Below are 25,941 nucleotides of genomic sequence, written 5' to 3' on the forward strand. Positions count from 1 at the left end.
GAGGCAGAGATTTGCAGTGTTCTGCTCCAGTACAGAATAGTGTTATTTGTGGTGGAATCAGGCCTATGCATATCACCTGAAGTAACTTGCAAAGCAAAAAAGAAAATGCTGATACTAGCGTTGCCTCAGCGGGTGCCTCTTCTAGAAGACACAGCCTGTCTTTTCTGTGGATCAAAAAGATGTTTAGAGGCAGCATGCTGCTTTCTTCAACTTTATACTGATTTCTTGTTCTAGGCACTTACAGTAATTCAGGTTAGAATTGTTTCCGACAGTGCTGGGGCATCTCCTAGCTTTAGTGCCTTATAGATTACTTAAAAGAGACTGTTTATAAGACTGTTGAGGCTCAAAACTGCTATGATGCAATTTATTTCCATACATTAATTGCTAATAGTCACTTGTGTGTCAAAATACTGCTGTCAGTTCTAATATACTTACAGAATAAAAGCAGCTAGTAATAAAATGGTTCAGAGAGAAGTGCATATACCTCTAACACTAACAGAATATTCAATTCAGTCCTGTCAGTTTTATTTACCCAGGAACTTAAGTATGAATCAACCTGTGAGTGAAAATGGCACTATATGATTTCCTGTGCCTCACTGTATTATTTTATGTTCAAATTTAGTTTCTGTTCTGGGAATTCACATAATCACTTTCTGAGGGTTATCTCCCTTGCTAGCTTTGCATAGTGAATTTTTTTCTCCTTTCCTGTGTTTGAAAAAACTTTCCTGCTACTGTAAGCTGTCAGCATGATATAACAACAAATACTTTTGGTGGTGGCGATGGGAGCGACAGCAGTCATCTATAAAGCAGCTTTTGTTGTTCACTGGAATCATTCACAACTGAGAAAGACCCCAGTGCTGGGGTGGAGCGTATATTGCACTGTACTGCCAAGGGAAGCACAGAGGGAAACCACTGAGAACTTTCTGCAGTGTACAGTGCAGGTGGCGTATCTCCACAAAGTAGTCAAATAGCAGACTCCTTGTCTTATGTAAATTCAAGATGAAAAGAACAAAGCCATTTTTTCCCTCTGGGATTTGAAGTAAGCACATCAGTCTTGACGTTCTCCGTTTTCTCCCTTGCAACAGCTCACTGCAGAAGTGTGGGGTATAATAGTGGGAAAACTGCCTGATTGTGCAATTGCTGTAGGCTTAGCTTTATTCCTTGTGGATGGAGAGCTTGCAGATGATTTCCTGAGGGAAATTGTACAACCACTGTTTGTAAGCAAGGAGGGACCTGTGTATGTATAGAGGTATATATGTACATATATGTTAAAGCATATATTTTAATCTATTCTCTGTAATAGGAGCTACGTCTTAGTGGAATTAGAAAGATCCCTTTGTGTTCCTTCACTCTGTCCTTTGTGTATTGACAATCATGGTGCTTGGTCTGCTTTTGATAGAAAGAGGTTTTGGTAAACTGAGGACTAGTGCAGTCATCTCATCCACAGACAGAGCATAAGGTTGTGGCCTGCAGCTTAGCCTAACTGCCTTTCAACGCATAAGGCAGAGGTCCTCAATTACACAGTCTCACATTGAGGTTAATTCAACACTGTTGGATTCCTTGCTTTTATTATTCAGACAGAAAACATATGATTACTTCAGAAAGATGTCTTTGCCTTGCTTGATAATCTTGCTGCAATGATTGGGTTATGTGATCAGAAGTGGAAAGGGATTTTGCCTAGCATAAGAACAGCTTACTTCCCTGTGGGACACCATTCCATCAAGATGACTGATGTTCCTATTGTAGCCTGAGTCCCAGAACTTATTTGCAATCTCTACTCAGGATGTTCAGTTCTCCTCCTTTTGATCACTATTTCCTGCAGTTAAAGCTCTCTAGCTGGCATTTTCTGGCTGAGGGGGAGCCATGGAGTTGTATGACTTGGGGAAGGAGCAGAGATAACAACAAGCACCCATCTGTTCTTCTTTTCCATCCCTTTGGGATGTCCGGGTGTCCCCTGGTTAGAATTCTTCTCCAGATAAGATAGTGAAGGTGTCACTGTGGGGCAGTCAGGCAAGAAAACAATAGTGAATTGAGTCCAAAACATGAGATCGATCAGTAAGTTGACAGTAAGGAGCAGAGCTCCTCTTTGGAGGTCAAGGCTGGAGCTGTATCCAACATCCCTTCGGCTTCTTCCTCTGATAAACTTCCAGGACAGCTATCCTAGTTGCTTTTCAGAAGCCTTGGGGTCTGCTGAGGAAAGGCAGCACAGAGGCATAGCGTGTGCAAGGTCTGTCAAGGCTCTGTTACCCGAGTATTAACTATTCCTCGGTTGAGTGGGATGTTCCAGTACTTGTTTTTCTGTCTCTGCTTCGTTGTCCAGCCACAGCCAGTGTCTTCAATGGGTGAGTGAAGAGGCATTGTCTTCAAGCTTATTCTGTTCATCATCTTTAAGATCCACGGCAGACGTTAGTATTCTCAGGTGAAAGACTGTGAGAAGTGAGAGTGATCTCTTCTCTTTGAAGGCAGTGTGAGATTCTCTCCAGCTGGAAAGGTCTTTGCAGAACTTGAAGCCTTCCATACTGGGAGAATCTTCGCTGCCAAGCACTGTGAGATTTCCTTGTCCTTTAGAAGGAGAGACTCCACAAGAAGCTACTGAGCTACTTTTTCACTCGCTTCCCTGACAAGTCTTAACTGAATTTGGAGTTGTAACACAGTGCTGCTCATTTTGTTGCTTGTTTGTGCTGGAGCAGAGACTTCCAGTTAGACGATGTGCACGGGATCAATCTCTGCAGAATGGTGGGCTTATGAATGCTTGCTGAAGCCTGATTTGTCATCTAATATATGTGCTAGCATGTCAGCTAGAGAGCTAATGATATCATCAAGGTTACAAATGGAAAGGCTTTACTTGATAGCTGGTGCTTGTCAGGCTGAATTACTTGGTCCATGCAGAAGGCGTTGGGGAGGAAAAAAAATTGAGCCAAGAAAAATGAAAAATGGAAGCGACTGGAGACCATTGTATGTCTTGTGCAAAACCCTAGAGTTTCCAGCCTCTGGGAGAGCAGATTGGTTGGTTTGTCCCACATATTTGTGGAGTTTCTTCTTAAAACCTCAAATTAGTTTTTGGTAAACTGTGGTGCCGAAGAGTGTCTGCAGGGGAGTTGTCCTGGGGCAGCCTTGGTCGTCCAAGGGTGCCTGTGATGGTCTGTGGTGTTCCAAAGAGCAAAGTCTGTTTTTTCTGTGTCTCTGCCTCCCCTTTACTCCTGCCTGAACCCCTCAGGTAAATGGAAGATGGGAGGGTGTGCAATTTCATTTCCCTGAAGTGCCTGCTTCAAGCTCTTTCTGAGCTGTTGCATCTTCATCTCAGTAAATTTTGTCTTTAAACTCTCTCCTGTCTGCTTATGAGACAACGTGAGCTCCCTGAGTGAGTGTTTGCAGGAGTCTATCTACAAAGGATATTTCATGAAGCTAATTATACTGTATGAGAGCTAATGAGCATGTGTATTTTTGGTGCTGCCCAGCTGGGAAACTGACAGGGCATTCCTTGCTTTGCCTCATTTGACTTTTAAGATAAGAAGTTTTTAATCTTAGTGACTCACACTTAGGCCACACAAATCATGTTGTGGAAACCAAATGCGGGAAGCCCAAAGGAAGCTCTTTTCAGCTGTGTGCAAAGAAAAGACAGAACCCAACTTTCACTGTCCTGAGAAGTCAAACAAGCTCTTGGAGGGTGGGATTGAACAGCACTGCTGCTTTCTGTGGTTAGGGGGAGGCAAGGAGAGGCGGGAAAGACAGTGGACAACTGCGTGGTGAATCTCATCAGAGATTCCTGCTGCAGGCCCCCTGCTCCGTGGGAATGCTGAGCGCTGCTTTTGGTGGGAGTGAATCTGCTCCTCTGTGCATCTTGTGAAATACCGCGTTATGGATTCCCTGTGTGACAGACCTGTTCTCGTGCTGGCTTGCAGCTCTGCAGCACCCTCGTGGCTACAGCAGCTGCCCCTGTTTTTATACTGCATTAGAGGCTAAACAAAACGTGTCTGTGGGTGAGAATGGAGTAACGGTTTTGTTCAAGAGAAATGTTATATTTATGAGGAGGTACGAGGTAGCACGCCAGCAAGCAGATGTTTATGGAGGATACGGCTCAATTAGAGTGAAAGCCCATTTTCAGCACGTATAGTTCTCCCTTGAAAGCCAGTGAAGCAAATCAAAATTCTGAAGCAAGATTTGTCTATATCTAGACCACTTTAATAGAATCAACATCTGGGGGTAATGTCCCCCCAGATTGCATCCCACTGTTCTTCAAACACAATGAAAGGACAATTTTGGAACTTGAGATGTGGTGTGGAAAGTACAGCGTATCCTAGGCTTGAGAGGCTTTAATTAGAATGATTGGTTTTATTAGCTTAGTTCCAGCAACCAGAAATCAATTCTCCTTACTTAAGACAATATTAGCATTCGTTTTGTTTATTAGGGGATAGCTAGTTAAGGGTAAGTGGTGCTTTATCAAGTATTACATGTATGTGGAAATGAAACCCCTGGGCTTTTGCTGAGGAAACTGCCAAATCAGGGTTAATGAGGAGAATGCTGAAAATGTAATGAATGCTTCAATTCTATTTTTTTCTTTCTCCCTGTGCTATTCTTCTGTTGTAATTGTTTGCATAAGGCTCAGAAAGGCCACTAAGAAGGGACGTGCTCCTCGAGCCCGGCTCATACGTACCAGGAGGTCTGTGTGTTTAGATTTTGCCCTTGCAGACAATCACTTTGCATACAAGCATCTGAACTCTTGTGGAGCCAGAAAGGCTTAGTTGGCTTACAAGGAGCATGATTGAGTAGAGTTGAACATTTTTTGCTCAGACTTTCACGCCCTCTAGATTTTAAGATGAGAAAGATATGGGGAAGCTGTGTCAGATGTAGTGAGGCAGTGTCATCACACAAAAGCTCAGTAGATGCTGTAAATCATAAAAGTGGGCTGCTTTTGGCAGGGGGGAAAGTGGGTGACAGAAGGTGAAGAAGACCAGGGTACATCTAAGTGGATCTTTAAATACAATGGGCTGCCATTTCTCAGTCTTGCCCCACTGCAGCATTTTACAGAGTGTATGGATTCGAGTTATATCTCTTTAATCTCAGCTTGGTATAAATGTACAGAGCTATACAAGAGATGATAAAGAACAGAAGACCAGGTAAATGGAGCAGGGCCACTTTCTCCTACCTCACTTGCCTCAGTTAGAGGCAGTCTGCTGGGCTATAGATCAGCTCCACTGTGATCTGGGAGAGCAGTTGTTATAATTAGCTGTTTAAAATTGTGCCCTGAAATGAGTAGGAGCTGTTAGATTATACTTACAGATTACTTGCAGTTATACAGGTATCTAATAATTGAATATTTACTTTCTGTACATCTTAAAGATAACATATCTTGCAGTTTGCTTTTGAACTGATGCTTTGCAGAGTGATTTTGACCTGTGGTTATGACAACTCAACTGTGAGGGCCAAAATGAGCTATAGGAAGATTTTCAGAGACTGCTTAACCTGTTTGAATTCTGATCCTCTTCTCCAAGGCATGTGGTAGTGCCACTAGGTGCTTGCAGGTGCTCAGTTAGCATCAGGCACATGGGTGGATGTCCTAGGCTTGATCCTATGCTCTCAGGACACTTTTCCTCTGGCAAAATCATTCTTCAGGCCCCAGGTTTGCTTATAAGTATGTCTATATATATATATATATAATTTTTTTTTCTGTCATTGTCTGCAGCAGCTATAGAACAAGTCACACTGTTGGATAATGTTGTAAGAGCTCTGTTAGTTCATTTCTTCAAAGATGTTTAAGTCAAGCTGTCAGAAATTTTCCACGAGGTAGTTAGCTGGTATTGCTCTCTCACCCCAGGGATCTCTGTCTAAATGATTCAGTTAAGTCAGGAATAGAAAAAGAAATCATTTTGCGTCCTTTGTAATTATAAGTCAACAACTCAATTTGGTATCTACTAGATGTTCTCTCTTGTGTCTTGCTGCTTGCCCCAGCCCTGGACCCCTGCTCTGCCTACATCAGCCTGAATGAGCCCTGGAGGAACACGGATCATCAGATAAATGGCTCCCACGGCCAGCCCACGTGCGATAACCAGATCGATGGGGAGTGGTACCGCTTCACCGGCATGGCTGGCGATGCTATGCCTACCTTCTGCATCCCCGAGAACCACTGTGGGACGCACGCTCCCATCTGGCTGAACGGCAGCCACCCACGAGAGTCGGATGGCGTCGTCTCACGCCAGGCCTGCGCCAGCTTCAGTGGGAACTGCTGCCTATGGAATACCACGATTGATGTCAAGGCGTGTCCGGGCGGGTACTATGTCTATCACTTAACAAAGCCCAGTGTCTGCTTCCACGCGTATTGTGGGCGTAAGTAACTGCAATGGTAGCTTTTCTGAAATCTGTTTGTCCTTGCGATGCAGGAACATTGAGAACATTCATATTCCTCAAAGGGTCTGACTGCATTCTTGCTTTCTTACCCAGAAACATGTCAGGTGATGCAACGCCTGTCTACATGACACTGGTTAGACTGTTCTATGTAGCTGAATTCTAGACTTCGTTCAGCGAACAGAAATCTTCCATAGCTGACCTGGCCACAGTGATTTAATGATCACTGTAGGCCTTGTGGCTTGCCTTGGCATGCTGCGACATTTGCATCTTCATTTTATAGTAATTCAAGTAGATCTAGTAATAATATAATAATAATATAGGAATTAAACTAGATTCTGATCAGCTTCCACCAGTTCATCTTTCTTGTTGTGGGACAGGTCTGTGACTGATAGACTGGCTGCAAGCTGCAAAGCTGACTGTAGAAATACAGTATTTTCAGTGTGTGCTCAGTGGTTTGTGTTGAAAACACTTCTGTTGTGCCCTAGATTTTTATGACATCTGTGATGTGGTGGATTGCCAGGGCTCCTGTCTGGACACCAATGACTGCACGTGTTCCCCGGGGACAACACTTGGACCTGATGGACAGACGTGTCTTGGTAAGTAAAGAAATAAGTGCCATCAGTTACTGATGTTTTCTTTCCCTTTTGTTTTTCATTGCTCACCCTTCAGTCTATTGTCTTGAAAAGCAGTATAAAAAGAATAAGTATGCTGAGATTTATTTTTCCTGTGCTGCCTAGAACGGGTCTTCGATCCTGTAAATTGTCCCTGATCTCCCCCCCCAAGGGGTGATATGCAACATCACACAACTGAATACCTTCCTGTCCCTAGAGCTATCCCAGGTGGAGAGGCTAGATTTGCTTTTTCTGTGGTCCAGCAGTAGGTTGCCTATGCCAAGGACAGCCAGAAGCACAGTCTCTTTGCATCATCCTGATACAGCCTCATCGGTATTCAGGGAGGACTCTGCACTCTCTCATTAGACATTTCCTCTCAGCTGCTCTGCCTAATGCCTCTTTCCTCCAAGAAAAGACTCCTAGCTTGGTGGAGGCTACACATTACTCTTTACCATACTGCTTAGCCCCCTTGTGCAGCATTGTCTAGGGCCTGGGGCTGGAGAAAAGTGAAAAAATTGTAGGTTGCAGCCTCAGGGATTTCAGCTGCATGACGCAGTGGCATTCAGTGACTGGCATTTGGTGGCTGCTCTGGCAGAGACCAGCATGTCTAGGAGGGATGGAGATGGAATGTTGTTAGTGAGAGCAGTGTGAGAAGGTGACCTTCAAGAATTTGAGGGGATCCCCATCGCCCATCATATCCCCTCAAGATATGGACAGCTTATCCATGGTTATCCACGTGATGCTGGGTGGGCTTAGGAAGATAGACTGTGGGGCGATGTAAGGAGCCAGAAAGAAGTGGCTGTGGAGCACCTGCAGCTACACACTGATGGAGAGGAAGAGATGATGTCAGGGGAGGAAGGAGTGCTAGCATTCAGGGGAAGTGGGATCTCATCTTTGAGACTTGGTTTGGTGGAGAAGTTGAGAGCAGAGTTGGTCCAGTAGGCTGCATGGCAGATGAGATTTTCCTCTATGGAGTCTAGCTGACCAAGTAGGTGTGGGTGGGTTTTCTTCACACTCTGTGGGCATGTCTGTAGGCATCGGAGTAGGGGCTATGGTTGTTACAATCTGTGGAAAGAGCAGCCCTCCCCTGCTGCAGATCTATACTTTCTCACACTTTCAACAGGATGGTTTTGCTAAAGCTGCTCCACCTCTCCAGCTGAGTGACTGACTTAGCTCTTACAGCTAATTAAAAGCATCTATCAACTGCTTCTCGACAAGACTTCCAGAGACAAGTGCCTTTGACTTGCACCAGCACTCAGTAAACATGTGGCAGGCTCTCATGAAAGGAATTCCTGTGGCAGAAAGACACACAGGAGTCCTGAGTTTGGAGCCTGTCTGCACATGTTGGAGATGCCTTCATCCCTCTGCAGCCAGGCAGGGCAGGATTTCTGCTCTACTGATTCTCCTCATGATAAACAGATGGCATTGTCTCCTCTGTAGCAATCATGCTGGTTTACCTGCCTGCAGCTCTAGTCATATGGCACAGTCTTCCTTCTAATGACTTTCTGTTGTGCTAGCTGCACAATCACATCTGCTTTGAACACAATCCTGCTGGCCTTCCAAAGAAAACAAAAAAACTATATTAGCCTTTCCTACATGAAGAATATTCCTCCTTTCCCAGCTCACTGGCAGCTGAAGATGCTACAACAACACAAAGCAGCTCACATCTGTCAATATCCTTTACTGTGCTGACTTCTCTTCAGTGCATTATATGCTTTGAATCCCAGAGTAGAACTGCTGAGCCCAATTTATATTTCCATTTGAAAACTTACTTAGAGGTTAAAGATACCTCTTAGATTTTGTCATGGATCTTCCAGCTCCGTGTGTTGCCTTTGACCTCTTGAATACCTGGATTCATCCACAGTTAAAATCAGTTCAGTGCTTTCCCAGCACTGCTGAATGTTGCTGATGTGGAACAGCAGAGACAGATGTGCTGTGTGTTGCAGGGTTTGAAGGACAAGCAAGGTGTACTGCTGGGTACAGCCCTTGATTAAGCCAAGCTCTAGGACCTTCTAGCAGTATCTCTGTGCCTTTGCCGGTAGCCCTTTCCCTCTTCACCCTCTATTTTTAAGCAGCTTTAGTTCTGTTTTTAAAAGGGAAAGTGTGGAGCCTGTCTCTCCTGGACATGCTTCCTCCATCCCAAGGCTGAGGACCAGCCATTCCTTTGGCTAAAAATACTTTATTTGTGCCACTTGTGGAAGGAGACAACAGCACTAGCTTCAAGCTGCAGATGTTGTCTGTGTGTGGGGCCAATTTTATCCAAGAAATCTCATCTCTGACCTGTCTCTTAATTTGAGATTTTTCTTTTTTCTTGTTTTTGGGCTTCTTACAGCTAGTAAATGGTATCTTCTGAGCAGTTTGGGTGAATCCCCCTGTGAACCTTGATTGATAACTTCAACATTCTGGCCTGCCTAAGGGAAATCATCAGTTTTGCGGCTCAGCAATAGCAGTGGTTGCACCTTCCTCTCTCTTGTTTGATTCACTTTTTGCATGCAGAGATTAAATAAAGCTAAAGAATGACGATGTTGGAGAACAAAGTACCTTTTGAAAAACAGATGGGTGTAGACAAACTTTGACCTTTACAAGAGAAAATGAGAAGTTTTCACAGCTTTACCGAAAGATTCAAAAGCATCTTGTGTGCTTTTTCTATCAATAAATCAGCGTCCCAAGGTGCTCTATGCAGCCAGCTCAGAAATGTTTCCTGGGGAAATTCATTGTATGTTTTGCTTTGATTTCAGCTTCATTTATATGTTTACAGCTGTTTTTTTTATTCTTATGTCTTTATTTTGAAATAAAGATTGAATCGTTCAAAATTGCTGTGGGATAATGAGCCACGTGTAGCAGTAGCAGGTGTGATGCAAAAAATAGACTGGGTTTATTTTTTATGGGTTCTTGTGTTCAGTAGTTTTATCAGGCAACGCATGCTCACTCCATTTTAATGTCTTTGTGAGGGGGGTGGGAAAGGGTTTGGGACAAAAATGTGGAAGCAATTTGGAAATTTCCCACTGGGACTTTGTCTGTTTTTACTCTAAAATGGCTGCTGTGAGCATTCAGTCTTTCCTCACAAGTCTGCTCTGTTCTTGGGTTGGACTTAGCATGACAAAACAGTAGAAGGATGGTGCTTTTCACGAGTTTAACACTGCTGCAGGGGATTTTTACAATCTTGTTAGTCGGTTTTATTTCTGAAGATGTGCCCTCAGCTTTGTGAGCTATTGGAGTATGTGATTTACTTGAGCCACTTCACAACAGACAGTAGCTTGTAATATTTGGCAGAATTGCCCTGATGCATACCACAAGCCCAGGTAAACCAGTCTGCAGACCAGTCAGCGCTCCCACTTGGCAGCAGCCTCTTGTTGCCAGCTGTGCTTACTGGTGGCAGACACGTTATGACACTTTGTTCTTTGCAGATGAAAATGAATGTGAGCAGGACAATGGAGGCTGCAGCGAATTTTGTGTTAACCTGAAGAACTCCTTCCGCTGTGAGTGTGGGATTGGGCGCACGCTGGGAAGCGATGGGAAAACCTGTGAAGGTGAGGTTTTGGCTATGGCAGTCTGCTGGGAAAAGTACAAATCTTTAAATCATTCCCTTCCCCTTGCAGTACTAGTTCTGTCTTTGCTCCTTGAAGCTGGGATGGAACATCGCTCCTATTGCTTCTGTGCTTGCCAGTGGTGCTCTTACTGAAACAGACTTCTAATCAAGCTGAGAGGTGCCTCCTGGCTGTTCTCCCTGCCTTGTTCATTTCTGTTAGGATTTGCTTGTATTTATGTCTGTGGGAGGAAAGGCAGCAGTGGATCTGGGAGGTTGGTTGTCCAAAGAGAGCCAGTTATTGCTGAAGATACTGGGATTTGGCTTGACAGATTTGTATGATAGGGGTGCAGGGACAGATGCAGCATTACTCTTTTTTTGACAGCTGGCACTAGGCATAGGGTAATGTCATGACATTAGAATGGAATGTGGCAATTTGATAGCCTCCCAGAGCAGAAATCAAGGAGAGAGGGATCCAGTCTGTGAGCAGAAGCTGGAGTTAAGATGAGTGCTACGTATGGACTGTTTGTTTTTATGTAAGCAGTTAGCTGTGGGCTCTGCCATGAACAATGGCTGCTGCTACCTTCCAGAGATGGCACTGCAAGGTAAAAAATCCTTGAAGAGTTTAGACTGGTGCCTTGGCAGGGACTTAAAAACTAAAGTATTGTTTTGGGCTGTTTTTACTAGCAATGTACAAAAATCTTTGGGCAGAAATATGAAAAGCCAGCAAAAACTGACTGCTGCCTGATGTTTTCTATGGTCAGCTGTGAAAAGCATGGTGGTTCCTCACAGACAAAGCTGCTGTCTTGCGTGTTCACATACTGTGGGATTTCAGGCAAGACTAATAGCTAACAAAGTGCCTTGCTTTCAAGCCACCTATTTGCCAGAAATGAACACATCTGCAGCCTTTGTGCAGCCTTATTTGAGCAGCAGTGTGGCAGGCATCTGTAGTGCAGAGATGGAGAGAGGGGATGCCATTGTATTTTTGGGCTGAACACCACCCACCTTTATGGTGTGCTGACAGATAGCTCCAAGCTGCGGCTTTTGTCCCTTTTTCTCCCATTTGATAGTGAAAAACCTTTCATTTCACTTTTGTGAAAAATCTCCTCTCCAAGCTCTGTTAATAAAACATCAGTCATCCAGAAGACATTTCCCTGAGGAGAGCTGCTGTACAGATTGCTCCTGCACTGCTTGTTCATTTGTGCGGGGCCAGAAGTGATCTGTGGGCTTGGTCCCTTCCACATCCAGCACTGACCTGCTGGAGAGTCACATAAATTGGCTGTGCAACACGATGGTTTTTATTCTCACTCACTGCACACTTCTGACAGGACTGAAAGACTCTGTGCTTGGAGACTCGTTTGTTTTTTTGCTGTTTCCGACGTTGGTTTTTAGCACCCTTGACATATCATTTAATTTCCCCTTCTGTAAGAAGGACAGTGCTTTTCATGAGTTTAACACTGGGATTTTTACAATCTTGTTAGTGAGTTTTATTTCTGAAGATGCGCCCTCAGTTTTGTGAGCCATTGGAGTATGTGATTTACTTGAGCCATTTTACAGCCGTTGCTGAAAAGAATGAATGTAAGAGATTTAGCTTGAGTACATGAACCCATGAGACAGAGTAGGGTTAAGAGTATCTCGGTATTTCCTTCATAATGCTTTACCTGCTGTTTTGACATATCTTGATTTTCACGCTGTTATTGCCATTGCTGAAACATGCTGCCTTGCTGTGCTCACATCCACTGTTTGGTTTCTGTAAACATTCAGAGAGCATTGATGAATGTCAATGGATGTGATTTTTTCCACATGAAGGAATTCAGTGACACTTCTTTGTGACATGTGCACTTCCATGTTGGACTCCATTTGGTCAGACTGCCCCTCTGCTGCCATCTGTTGTGCAGCAGCATACAACAATACTGGCAGGAAGGCTCAGCTTCTACTGCCATACCACCAACATCTGCCTCTGATGCTGTGGGCAAACATAATATAACAGGAGGCATTACTTTCGGAGCAGCCCTCGTATTTTGTCTTTGTGTTTTGTGTGTATTATATTTATTCCTGTTTGGCTGAGAACTAAATGTGTTCATCCCAAAGGGTTGCAGTAACAATCAAGCAGTGAAGGTTACTTAAAACAACTGCCTCCCACTCTGTTGTTTTCTTTCTTATTTTCTTTATAATATAAAACCAACAACAGCTGTAAATGATCTTACCTTCTTTAGATTGACATATATTCAGAGTATTATTCAGAGTATTATTTGGATGAACTTTCCAGGCTCTTTTCTGCTGTTCTAGTGGCTGAGAATATGTTTTGCATGAAAATTCAGATTCTCAAAGAATTGCCTCAACTGAATAGCAACAGTGTAAGAAAAGACATGAAAAATCCCCCAATTAGCTGTGCTGCTGACTTTAGACAGAGAGAATTTAGGAGCAGAATCAATCTTACACCATGAACTTGGTCATTCTGTTCCTGTAATAATGCACCTCAGGGCAACAAGCCAAGCCTTTAACTTGCACTGAACGAGCATAATTTCTGCTAACTCTTATAAGTAGAGTTTCCTCCTCAGTTTACAAAGGGAATGCAGGAGTATGTGGTACATCTGCATCCATCACAGCTGGGAAAACCTCAGGCAAAAAGTGTGTCTTCTTTGCTGTGCCCTGCTAGAGATGGGAGCTGGCTGCATGGTAGTCTATCCTCCCTGAGATACCTGAGTGCTTTAATTCTGATGCGACTATGAGTACAGTTCTATGTGGCAGAAGTTTGGGGAAAGTTTTCCCTTGTCTTTTTGAAGTAAGAAATGTAAAAATTTAGATTAAGAGAATATGTCAGTAGCCAGAAAGGGCAAAGCTGAAGATTGCCTACTCAGCCACATTGTGTATGACAGTTATAGCATACAATTTAATTTGGTAAGTTTTTTCACAGAATTTCTTGTTAACCTCATGATGAAATAGCAAACACAGGAAATTGGACAACTAAAAATAAGTTTCCATTACATTTTCTTGAAAGCAAGCTCACTGTGCTGCTGCCTTCAAGCTTGGTGCTGGCCATGCTATTTGTTAGTCAGCCAGGAGTATTTGCTGAGGCCTGACAGCTACCTGAGGAGCAGTGTGCTGATTTCCCCTTCTTTTGCAGAAATCGAAGGCTGTCACAATAACAATGGAGGCTGCAGCCATACCTGTATTGAAGTGGAAGACACATACCAGTGTGAATGCCCAAGGGGACTTGTTCTGTCAGAAGACAATCACACCTGCCAAGGTAGGTTAACAGATAGGAGACCCAGCAAAGAATCTCCCTTGACAGCCTGTATTCCTTGCTGGTGAAATGTGTGTTTGAAAGAACTTCTCTGCTTTTGTTGTTGTGTGTTCTTAGTATCTCCTTTCCAGTTCAGTTAATGGAGCTTTGTCATGAATCACTGATCATCCAAAACTGTGAGGCTGGGACATTGCTCTTTTTACCAAGTGGGAGAAGAGAGACTCAGGACCCAGTTGGGTGCTTCTTGCATCACTGGCGGATTTAGCATGGTTAACTTATGAATAACTTATGATTAAGATTGCTTAACATCTCCCACTATGCTTCTCTGCTTGAGCTGTGCATGTTTTTGTCAGATTTATGCTGTTAGAACCAAAATTTTCCATGCCTTACACTGTGCTTTTTAAATTTCAGCTGAAGTGGTTCAGACACTTCCAAGAATGAGGTTAAAGAGACAGGCATTTTTTGCTCAACTTAAATTTCTCTGAAGCTATTACAGTCAATGCTGCCATACCTTGTAGGAGGATGCTTTTGCCAGGTTATTCTATGGAAAACTGTCCAAAATAATATCTGAAAATTGACCATTGCTTCTGCTGACCTTACATCTGAAGTCCAATCCCTTCCTGTACACAAGGAGTCCTTCTTGCCAACCTTACTCACACCTGTGGCATATGTCTAGAATAAACAGGTTCCCTTTCTTGAGTTGCTAAGTGGGATTCCCTTCAAACACACCCAGGCTCCCAGGAGTCAGTTCAGCTCTAGCAGTGAATGCAGGGAGCAGAGCATTAAAGAAGGAAGATCCTGAGGACATTGAGAGTTAGCTGAGGGTCTACTCATGACTTCTTACAATCCAGAACTAGCATCCAGGATTCTTCTGAGTCTTAGAATCCTACAGCTACCTGACCCCTGGAGTGCTGAAGGAATGAGCAGCCTGGATGTCTTAAAGAGATCTGCTATGATCCTCTGCTGAAAGGACATACAGTTTAAAACTGCATCTTGAGGACAGCCGTGTGGGTGTGTGAAAGGCAGGCAGATAATACTCTGGTGGGCATCATCTAGCTTGCCAGACTTTTTCAGACCTGGTAGGCTCAGCATAAACGGGAGAAAGTGACTGCTGCTCTGGTGGAGGCAGGCCAAGCTTGATAGCTCTCCGCTTGTGCTCACCTTGGTGGGCCCCCAAGGAACCTGTGCAGTTGACTTCAGATATTTCCATGGGAATTTGCTAATGGGCTTGGGCCATAGTCAGGGCAGGATATAAAATGAAGGAAACAGAGCCTGTCATGGTCTGATGCCCTTGGATTTAGGTAACGCCATGGAAGTTGATGGCCCTGCCTGTGGCAAGGGGGTTGGAGATTCATGATCTTTGAGGTCCCTTCCAACCCAGGCCATTCTGGGTTGGAAGGGACCTCTGGAGAGAAGCAGTCTTGCTGTTGAGACAAGTTGGCTGCCTTCTGGGTGCTACCTCCCAACCTCACTCCATCAGGAGTGACACAGAATCAACGACGGTTCCTTCATCCCTTTCTGTTTTCCCATTTAAGTACCTAAGTGCTTGGAAGTGCTCGTGCAGCAGAAAAGAGATGCCAAGAGCCTGTGAGAAAGTGCTGCATCTGCAGAGATCCTGTGAACACTACTCTGCAGGCAAAGCTAAGGCTCATGGCTGCTTGCAGCAGGGCTGAGTTGCCCTCTGTTGTCTGGGTGTCCTCTGTTTTGGCATGTTGTAATCTGAGCTTCCTTTTCACACATCAGTCTTTTGCACTCCTGTTTACAGGGTGAGCACTGCACATTTGGGATTCAGTACCGCTTACTGCTCTACCAGATCCTGGTGGGAAGGAGGTGATAGGGATTTTCAAGAGCACTGATTATTCATATTGATTGAAGGTATGATTGATGGATAAAAGCCAGAAAGAGCAATATTCTTCAATCTTGGCTTCCTGAGGCAACCCCAGCAGGATTAGAAGGCCATGCATTTCCCAGCCAGCGTTTCTTCTTCTTTGGTGGCTGCTAATGAGAGCAGCAGCACGGCCGGGTGCCAAGCTGAGGCTTGCAATAAGACAACTCATAAAGTGAGATTACTTGTTCTTTTGCATTTCATGAGTATGTGCCCCTATCCAATGGCCTACAATTTTGAGGAGATATGACAGAATATATCTGGAACTGTATCGCACAATTTTTTATGGCATATAACCAAGCTTACAGTTATACAATTAGCAGAGCAGGGCAGGCACAATTGCCTGAAACTATTATATCTGCACCTTATCAACCCTCCCCTGTGCTGCTTATACATTCAATACAAATATTAATCTTCTTCCACAGATATACAGCCTGGGCTGAAATTTCCCCACAGGGATACCAGCCAGTCATATCACTTGGAATTTAGGGGACACTTTTGTAAACCACCTCTTTCTGAAATGTGATTGTGAAATGCTTTTCTCCCCTCTCCCACATCCGAGCCTTGTGTACACTCCACAGGGAATGATGATGCAGCTTATTTCTGCTTGTAGTAGTAGCTCAGGGCTCCCCAGAACTGGAAAGCCTGCACTCAAAGAAATGCCTGCTCCAAGCAGTTGTACTTTGAAAGGCTGAGGAAGGAGCCACAGGCCACATAAGGAACAAGGTGCCAGCTGCTGGAAGCAGCATAAACCACAAAACTTGCCACAGATGCTTTCTACAGTGGTCAAGGTAATATGCAGATATTGACACAAAGGAGACTTTAAAGTGCATAACGAGAAGGCCTTGCCAAAACTCATCTGAGTGATGCTCATCAGTGTGTGAACTGAAATCTTTGACAGGCAAAGTCTGAGTGAGGCCCTAGGGAGCCTTCCAGGCTGGGATGAGTCCAGGGCAGCAACGCACCTAACAGCAAGGCAGGGGAGTGCAGCTCTCTGAATGCATAAAAAATTCCGTGAATAAAGGTGGATTCCTTGGTCCACAGGATAACCCATTTCTGCTGGGCATCTCAGGCCTGGCAGCTGGGAGCTCATCACCTGCAACAGAATAGCATGTTTGCATGCAGTCACTGATACATTGCCAGCTCCTTTTCAGCTCCCTCTGCACTGCTGTTGCTGGCATTGTCTGTTCCAGGGAAATCAGACCTACTCCTAGCTAAATCATGCTGGTGCGAATAGTCTCCCTGCTTGCAACACAGCCACTAAACAGGTACAAGCGAAGCTCAGATCTTGATTGTGATTAGTCTTCTGAGTGCAAATGTCTAATGTGGTTTGAATTGCACTGCCAGTTATTCTGAGGATGTTCCCAGTGTGTTTTGCTAAGGAGAGAGTGAGCTTGAATCAAAAGTACATCTGCGCACAGGTGTAGTCATATGTGCTTTCATTCATTCGTTTCCATGCACAGGTGGTAGGGTGCACATAAATGTCTCCTGCAGCACCAGAGCAGAGGTTGAATGGCACAGTAGACTTACTTTTCTCTCCTTTAGTGCCACTCAAAGACATTTAGAAAGAGAGACAGCAGGAAATTTAGCCCTGAACTTTGGAGAGTTGCACTAGGGATGCAAACCCTTTTGCCCAGAAGTACACCTTTATAAAGGCACTATGTTTCTGTTCATTGAGTCCCTAGAACAGTGAAGCTCTGAATCCACATTGATCCTTTCAGTTCTCCAAAGGATATTCTTGCTGTCTGCATTATAGTGTTCTCAAAGTCCCTTGTCTCCTTGGGAGCTTTGCATTTGACTTGCTCAGTTATTCCCACTTGCCTTCTGTTGTCAGTGGAAGAAAAGTTAAGGTAATTCTTAGTACTTTAGTTTTCTGTTCTAACCCTGCAGTGTCATTAGGAACGCATATTGCTTTGGGCACACTGCATTCATTTTAGCATATCACCTTGAAAATGATGAGGTTTTGTTTTTTTTTTAAATAATTCCCTGCAGGTGCACAGTAGCTGTTACAAATATACATTAGCTGGGACATGAGAATTTTTTAACTGGAGGTAAAAGGCAGGTTTTAGCAGCTTTCCTTTTATCCAAAGTCCATGGATACTAAATCTGATAAATGTGATCAGAATAGGGAAGGCAGATCATGTGAATGCCAAGGATTCCAAATATAATTAATTTTTAGGGAACATCTTATGGAGCTAGCATATTTGCAAAAAGTTTTGTCGTGTGATTTTTAAAACATTCTAGATGATAATTCTGGGGGGGTTTGTTTTTCTGGCTGAGAAGGGTCTAGAATATAAGCAGTAGTATGCTTGTCCTATGTGTATTTAAATAGATATGTACATGCTGTAGGGATATCTGTAGCAATTACTTCTTTAATGGAAATTATTCCCTCTTTCCTTTTTTCATTTTGTCCGGTCTCTACGCTTCTTCCCACTTCTTGTGTAATAGAATTAATTGAAAAAAAAAAAAACATTCACTTGAAGTCATTTATGAAAATTAAATGTAGGTTGGAATGAAGTAGAGTTCTCTAATTGCATTTGTCAGAGCTGGGTATGTTACTCATAAAAATATTGATTATTATGGTATTTTGAGATGCTTTTATTGGCATCTCCATAGAATCATGCTGCCTTGTTTTGACGTTCTCTATTTGATGCAAAACCTGACACAGAGTCTTAAAAAATGTCTTTGCCTGGAGCACTGTGAATTTGCTAGCTGTATCTGGGAAAGGCTATTCCCAGAACACAGCAGTGCTAGGGATCATCAATCAGAACTCTGCTGACCCAAGTGCAGCTGGAAATACAGCATAGCTATGTTTCTGCTGCAGCTCTAGCTGTTGCTGTTGTCATCTTCTGTGGCATCACTGCTTTAGAAGAACTTGGGGCAGTGGTAGTTCAGTATTGCACATATGGCACTTTGAGATAGATAGATTACTGCAGTAAGATGATAATCATAAATGCAATGTATTTCCCCCCAATTTTTGTCCCTCATTAATGACTGGTAGAGTCTTTACCCAATTCTGCTAGATTTGTACCCCAGACTTCTGGTAATTTTTTCTTGTAGTTCCAGTGCTCTGCAAGTCCAGCTCTATTGAGGTGAGCATCCCAAAGGATCTGGTTGGAGGCTTGGACCTTTCTCTCATCAACACTTCCTGCAAAGGAGTATCCAACGGCACTCATGTCAACATCCATTTCTCTTTGAAGTCCTGTGGCACTGTTGTAGATGTATGTATACCCATTGTGTCCTGCCCTTTGGGATCACTCAGATTTGAGGACTTGGTTGGTAGCCTGTCTGGGAAATAAAGTTGATTTAGCTGGCTGAGGCCACTTCTGGTCTTCTGGCCTCAGGGTAGATGTGGTGTGGCATCCCAAAGCAGGGAGAGCTTGTTCCATCTCCTCTCTTGTGGTGTGCATCTGTCAGCATATGTATAAGCTCACCCAGCACTTTACAGAGGTGACTTCACCGTCATCCTGGCACGGAAAGGCCAGTAGTGCCGTTCTTCAGCCTCCTGTGGGGGTACCCTCTGATACTAGATTGTATTCTGAGAGTTGCACTGGCAACTGTTCAGGAAGATGAACGTTGCTCTGTTTGCAGTGGATACGTTTGCATGCTATACTTTCAGTGGATGGTTTATGTCTAAGTTTCCTGCACAAGGCAAATTCAACTGCTGATCTGAACTCAGAGAAGCCCTTCTCAGTTATCTGCCCTTTCCTTTAAGCCCTTTTCTTTCCTGTAGGTCATAAATGACAAAATCATTGCCACCAATCTGGTGACTGGCTTGCCAAAGCAGACTCCAGGGAGCAATGGGGACATCATTGTCCGCACCAGCAAGCTGCTGATCCCAGTGACCTGTGAGTTCCCGCGCCGGTACACAATCTCTGAAGGTTACGTGCCCAATCTCAAGAACTCACCCTTGGAAATAATGAGTCGTAACAGAGGCATCTTCCCCTTCACCCTTGAGATCTTCAAAGATAAAGACTTTGATGAACCCTACAGAGGTGCTCCTCCCACCCTCAAGCTTCGGGACTCTCTGTACTTTGGGATTGAGCCCTTGGTGCATGTCAGTGGACTGGAGACACTAGTTGAGAGCTGCTTTGCTACTCCCACCTCCAAAATCGATGAGATCCTGAAGTACTACCTGATTCAAGATGGGTGAGTTCTCTGTTCCCTTGCTCGTTGGCTGTTAGATGGGATGTGGCAGTGGGACTGAGTCGCATCACCTGTGTGACACAGGAAATGCTGTCACTTCTCAGCAGTGTTATTTACCATGTTATTTGCAGTCACCAGCAGCCAGGCTGTCAGGCTGAAACCACCCCTATTATCACAGCAATTGGGAGGTAGTAAAATAGGTTTCCTCAAGCCTTTACTGGGCATCTTTTTTTTGTAATTAGCTTGTGGATAATTGAGTTGGCTCCTATAAATGAGATTCTTGCTGACAGTCCTCTCTCTGCCAGCCTGCAAAGCACCTGCCCGTTTGGCAGAACCCCTCTGGCAGTGTGTCATTGCCATGCAGCTGCTTCAGCACCGGAGAAGGTTCTTAATTATCTTCCCATACTGGCCTTCCTATAGCATGTGCCAGAAGACTCCCTGGCTCATTCTGGCTGGAGCTCCACAAGCTCCCTTTGCTTTGCTCTTTCTCTAATACCTATCAATCACTGCAGTGGACATAGGGTCCCTCTGGCTGTAATTTTCTAGAGTGTTTGGGGATAGTGATCATTCCAGGATGTGCTAATAAAAAAACCTCAGTGTGGGTCTCTGGATTCACTGATCTCTTTGGGATGGCTTATAAGTCAGAAGCTGGGATCTACTATGACTTCTAAGTGATCCCTGTTCAGATGCTAACATGACAGTGCCATGGTGCTGTCCAGGGAATGTTTGCATCCAGCATCTCCACGTAACAGTCAGCGTGGGAGAGATCACAGCTGGGAGCAAGTCTGTCCTACTCCAGGCAGGAAAGTGCAGCCACATACGGACTCGAGTGTCATAGCCCATCACTTAAATGATTGGGTTTATGTAAGTCCTGGGTTCTATCTTCCAAACTGTTTAATGAGGACAACAATTATTTCCTTGGCTGCCAGGCTGAATTGTCCACTGTCACAGCCAATGACAAGTCCTGTACAATTGCCTTGTAGCAAAAGGGTCCTGCAGAGTACAGCACACAAATGTCCTGTTTCCATTTCTCTTTCACAAAGATTTCAGCATTACTTTCTCTCTCTCTAGCCCAGGCTGCAGTCCTTCAGCTCATGGCATTTATGAATAGATTTGTATTGGGAGGATTGATTTATCATCTCCCTGACTGTCCCTGTGGGCCCTCACAGGCTCAAGGCTCCAAACAGTCCGTCATTTCCCACCATGATTGTAGATGATGAGCATTTAAAATAGTGGCCAAAGCCTGAGCTGAATAGAGAAGGGAGAAAACGTGATCTCTTGAGTTTATCATAGCGCTGGCCTGGGGGTTTACCAAGCAAGAAGCCGGGATGTTTCTGGTAAGGCCTTTGCCTGCTGCTGGGGAAGGCGCGCTAGCAGCCCCTTTGGTATTGTTATCCTGCAGAGGGCATTAAAACTTCACCAAAGGGAAAAATGGACTGGAGCAGGCTAACTGGAGCTTGTCCAGCCTGCTCAGCTCTCAGGCTGTCACTGCAGGCATCACTGCCCCCAGCCAGCCCCCCACACTGGGCTATATTTAAGTGGTACCACTCACTTAGACTAGTGGCTAATGATGTAGTCTTAAGCTACTGAAGATCTTTATCTCTCACTGTGCTCACAGCAATTAAAAAGTAAAATTAGCTGAATACACTGCTGATTTGTCTGTATTCCAAACAGCTCTGCAATAACCTTGTTTCTTTCCATCAACCCAGCGCCAGAGGCCCAAGGCAATAAAGATGAGACTTTTAAATTGGTTTGATTGTGTAGGATCAGATCTGCAGGAGTTAACTGCAGCTGAGACTTCCAGAGGGAAATGCTGTTTACATGTGAGAGGATTTGCCTTAAACTGAGAAATGGGAAAACTCCCTCTCCTGCTTTCTTCCCTGCTATTTCCCGCCATCTCTAGCTGGCAGGAGATGGGACCCCTCAGCCCCTCTCCCTGCACTGCTGTGATCATGCTGGAAATCAAGATTTTCCCAGATCCCTTCTCACGGGCTCTGTAATACACTGTACTGCTGCTAGCCCAGCCAGCCCCAGAGCAGCTCTCCTGCTTCTGCTCTTGCCTTTCCTTTTTGTCAAAACCAAAACAATTAAAAGGCATTGACCAGTTGTATGGTTGATGAACACCACAGTTCTCTGGGGCATCCAGAACCAGGTCATGGCACTGAGGGCAGTCCCATGTGATCTGGTGCGTTCACAGGCTGCAACTGATCTGAGCATTACATAGTTGAGATAGTTCTGCTGTACTGTTTGTCCATTGTGCCTGGAGCTGCTCTGTGTTTGTAGGCTGAGGAGGTTACTGTGGTCCCAAGCACTCCTCCCAGCCCTGCAACTCATCCCACTAAGAGGGTCAGAGTGCATCTCCCATGGCACAGCCACAGAAGTTCTAACAAAAGCACATTATGCACAGAAAAGGATTGTTTTTTTCTCCTTAGCCTGACCAGGCTCACCCATTTTTCCTTCCAAACTTTTGTTTCTCTGCCCCTTCTTGCCTCCCAAGGCAAGAAGAAAGATGCTTGCTTTCCTCCAAGGCTAGAACATTGTATAGCCCCATACACAATGCCAAGTGACTTGACCGTGTGACTTGGGAGCTTTCTGAACTTTTCTGTGGTGCTGCAGTGCTTTTGTGGCAACCTGTTCTGTAAGACAGACCTAAGGATGTAGTAAGGTCTCTGTGCATCTATCTCTGGTTCCTCTTGTTCCTCCATTTTCCTCCTCCATCACCAAACTGTTTGGTTTCTTGCAACCAGAGTTGCAAGAGAGAACCTGCAGAGAAACTGGGATTTAGGAGTTAGTTTGAGATAGTCTTCAACAGTCATCACAACTTACGTGTTCATAAAGAAGGGACATGCTTCAGAGTTGACTTTGTCATTCTTCACGATTGAGTGCCTTTAGGAATGTTGCTTTTACAAGCAGCTTCTCCTATGCAACGCAGTAACATCTGACCTTTGGCCTCGAGGTGGAAGAACCTGTGTCACTTTCCTGGATGCACTCTGCTAATTTATTATCTGCCTGTGGATGACTTGAAATTTGCCTCTCAGACAAGCTGACTTGTAGACAGGGACATCTCTTCAGAAATTCAGAATGTTACACAGGAAGATGAAATGAGGACAAGCTTGACTGCAGCTCTCTGGAGTCCCTCTACTGAAGGGGCTGGACTACTGCTGCTGAGCTGCTTTGTCTGCAGATGCTATTATCATCACTGTTGTTTTTTCCCGCCATTCCTGAATTTTCTCCTGTGGCCAAAAAGGAAGTAAAGGAATGGCTGCTTAGCTTGAGAGGGCCAAGCCCTTCTTTACTTTCTTTGGTTAAATAGACTGGGATTGTTTTTTTTCTTCCTTTTTCCATTTCTGGAAAAGCCATTAAAGCCTATCCCTCTGTTTTCCTCAGCTGCGTTTCTGATGATTCAGTGAAACAGTACACGTCAAAAGACCATCTTGCCAAGCATTTCCAGGTTCCTGTGTTCAAGTTTGTGGGCAAAGACAACAAGGTAAGCTAAAAATACACCTTTCTGACATTGCATCATCCCCGATCTGACTGAGTATCAGCTGTGTTAGAACACCAGCAGGAGGAATGGCAGGCCCAAGACAGGTTCCACTGTGACTGTTATAGCTGCTGTTTCTTTCAGGAGCCTGAAATCAGTTCCTTAAAAGAGAGTAACAAAAACAAGTAAAATTAAACTAAATACAAAGAACAGTTATGGAGTGTCAGTGGTATAGCTGGCTAAAATAGTGTTTTTCCAGTGCAGTCTTTGGGGTCCCTTCATATGCTGGAAGAGAAAGTCACCAAGCAGAAATCTGGGAAGTTAGCCACCTTGCGCAGTATCCTGTCTTTAAAACAAAATGATTTATAGTTTTCAATCTCATCAACTTTTTCTAACGTGTTTGAACAGATGCCCTTTAGTTTTCTAGATAGGAGGTTTCCAGATACCACTGAACTCAGTGTGAAACCAGGCTGCCCAGGCTGGTGGCAGTTTGGGGCAGAAGCTCTCTAGTAGCAGTACAGCTGAAAGGATAATGCCATCTTCCTAATGCAAATAGCTTTCCTTTTCTTTGCCAGAAGAAACCAGATCATTCAATCACTGTTATGCTCAGCCAATGCTGCTTGCTCCTAAAAGCATGAGGTTGCCTCTCCAGCCCCTGCAGAATCTCACTATGGTTACAAAGAATGAGATCTCCCAAAATTCACAGATTTTGCTCAGCCATCTGTTTGACACTGCTGCCTCCATGTGCATCCTCCTGTGCAATGGATTTTGCTTTAAACCTCTCCATTGATTAAACATTCACAATTGTTTGCTTCCCTAATCACAGCTTGCAGGGATCTTATAGTCCTTGTCATTTGGAGGACAAGAAGCAGCAATCCTATCACTGTCTGCCTTACTTGTGCAGAAAAAAGGGCAGCTGTCTCCCTGCTCTTTGTGCTCTCCTTCTTCCCTCAGCTACCAGCCTGAGCCTCTCAGCAACTTGCATTCCCCTTGTCTCTCAGGCACCCATCTTTATGTTTTCCCAGCTCTTGTCAAATTCTCTTGCATGTTTCTATCAGTCCATCTCCTTGTGAAGATGTGCTCTTGGCCTGCTTCCTACCACACAGCTGCTACTAAATCGTGCAAGCTCTTCCAAGCTTATGCCTGGCATTCTCATCCTTTCATTTCACACCTTCCCATTCCCCAGCTTGCCCTTGGCTGAGAGCAGGCACTGTGCTCTGAGTAGACCTCAGCCCTCTGTTAGGCACAGGGGAAACCGGTGGCGCATCCAGCTCACTGTGGATGGCTGTGGTGGCTAAGGATCTTGTTGCTGTGAGACCAGAAATGGCTGCACGGTGTAACTTTCATGCCTGCTGTCTCTCCAGGAAGTGTTTTTGCACTGCCGCATCCTTGTGTGCGGGGCGCTGGATGAGAGCTCCCGCTGCGCCCAGGGCTGCCGGCGGAGGGTGCGCAGGTCGGCTGGGACAGAGGAGCAGGACGAGTCCGGGAACTTGGCAAACCACCTCCTGACAGGTGGCCCCATCAGAATTGACTTCGATGACTGACATCCGACCCCTGGAACTGCATCTCTGCCTGAGACCATTCTTAGCCGTGTTTTCTTTCTTGGTTGTTTGAGAAGTGAGAGGTGTTTGACAAAGCCCTACTTGAACCTCAGGACTTGTTCCCTCGCTGTGTGATGGTTGGTTGTGAAGTAGCCTTGGCACTTGAGGCAGCCATCTGAGTACAAGCCAGATGGCAGAGCAGTTTGGTTTTAGCTCCATTCTGTTGGTTGACAGAATCTTGCTGCTTTGCAGCCTTGAACCGTTACCCAAATTTGTCTTTTCCCTACACCCACCCACAGGTTCCACAGGACTGTTCATCTTGGGCTCAAAGTACTATTCAAGCCCTTCTTTCATCAGATTATAAAAACAGTTTCCTATGCGGTTCTGCGAATGATGCTGAAGCTTTTGAATGTGCTGTGATTTTGGATGACCTTTAATAAAAGTGTATAAAAATATATATTCCATAACGTGCAAGTTCCTCGGCGCTACTGAACAGTTGTCAATTCAGGCAGCTAGGTCTATCTCAGGCACGTTTGTAGGTTATTTTAAAATAGTCATAGGTATTTAATAACGTTTTTTAATTGTCTTTTGATAATTGCATGCAGTTTAACAGTGACTCTTGTATTTAGCGTATCATTGTTCTTTCTTTCTCTTTTCTCTCCATCCCTTCCAACAATGTGGACTTCTGTTTGAAGAAAAAGATAATTAAAAATCTAAACACACCCACCCCAAGTGTGCTGCTACCAAATCTGTGTTTGAAGGTTGTGATGATGCATTACCCTGCACAGGAAGGGCTGTGCCTCTGCCAAAGTGATTTGAGCAATGCATATTTACAAATGATTACTGCAAATACTTAATGTGGATGGTTGCTAGGGACAGAGATGTCCCCAGTGATGCTGGTGACAGGAGACATTGTGGCCTTGTTTGTGGTCACTGTGGGTGAGAAGTGGCTGGAGATGCAATTACTGGTGATGGTGGTGACATGACGCTTGCCAGAAATCCCTCTGAGCCACCAAACTCCTTCCAAAGACAACAAAAAAGGGTGATAGCTCAGGGCCCTCTGAGCATCACTCAGGAGCAGGACTGCTGTGTGGTGAAGGATTACAAGTGCAGATGGACGGAGGTGAGCAGTGAAGAATGAAGAAAGAGGCAGGGCTGG

At 44.6% G+C, this 25,941-nt stretch overlaps 1 protein-coding gene across 1 annotated transcript; it reads left to right on the forward strand.

Annotated features, from left to right (window-relative positions):
* Nucleotides 1-1,839: 1,839 nt before the first annotated feature.
* Nucleotides 1,840-25,510, forward strand: OIT3 (oncoprotein induced transcript 3). The gene is made up of 9 exons (XM_031602954.2): nt 1,840-2,342; nt 5,950-6,324; nt 6,831-6,941; nt 10,364-10,486; nt 13,610-13,732; nt 18,675-18,835; nt 19,348-19,763; nt 23,148-23,247; nt 24,606-25,510. The coding sequence occupies exons 1-9, from the start codon at nt 2,279-2,281 to the stop codon at nt 24,783-24,785; spliced, it is 1,653 nt and encodes a 550-aa protein (XP_031458814.2). The 5' UTR covers nt 1,840-2,278; the 3' UTR covers nt 24,786-25,510.
* Nucleotides 25,511-25,941: the final 431 nt, after the last annotated feature.

This window comes from Phasianus colchicus, chromosome 8 (assembly GCF_987193195.1).
Source record: "Phasianus colchicus chromosome 8, bPhaCol1.hap1.1, whole genome shotgun sequence".
In the NCBI taxonomy this organism is placed as follows: Eukaryota; Metazoa; Chordata; class Aves; order Galliformes; family Phasianidae; genus Phasianus; species Phasianus colchicus.

Coding starts and splice junctions, on each gene's coding strand:
- OIT3 (XM_031602954.2), top strand. CDS start 2,279: ATGTTCCAGTACTTGTTTTTCTGTCTCTGCTTCGTTGTCCAGCCACAG. Junction 6,942..10,363: donor TGATGGACAGACGTGTCTTG/GTAAGTAAAGAA, acceptor TGTTCTTTGCAG/ATGAAAATGAATGTGAGCAG. Junction 10,487..13,609: donor CGATGGGAAAACCTGTGAAG/GTGAGGTTTTGG, acceptor CTTCTTTTGCAG/AAATCGAAGGCTGTCACAAT.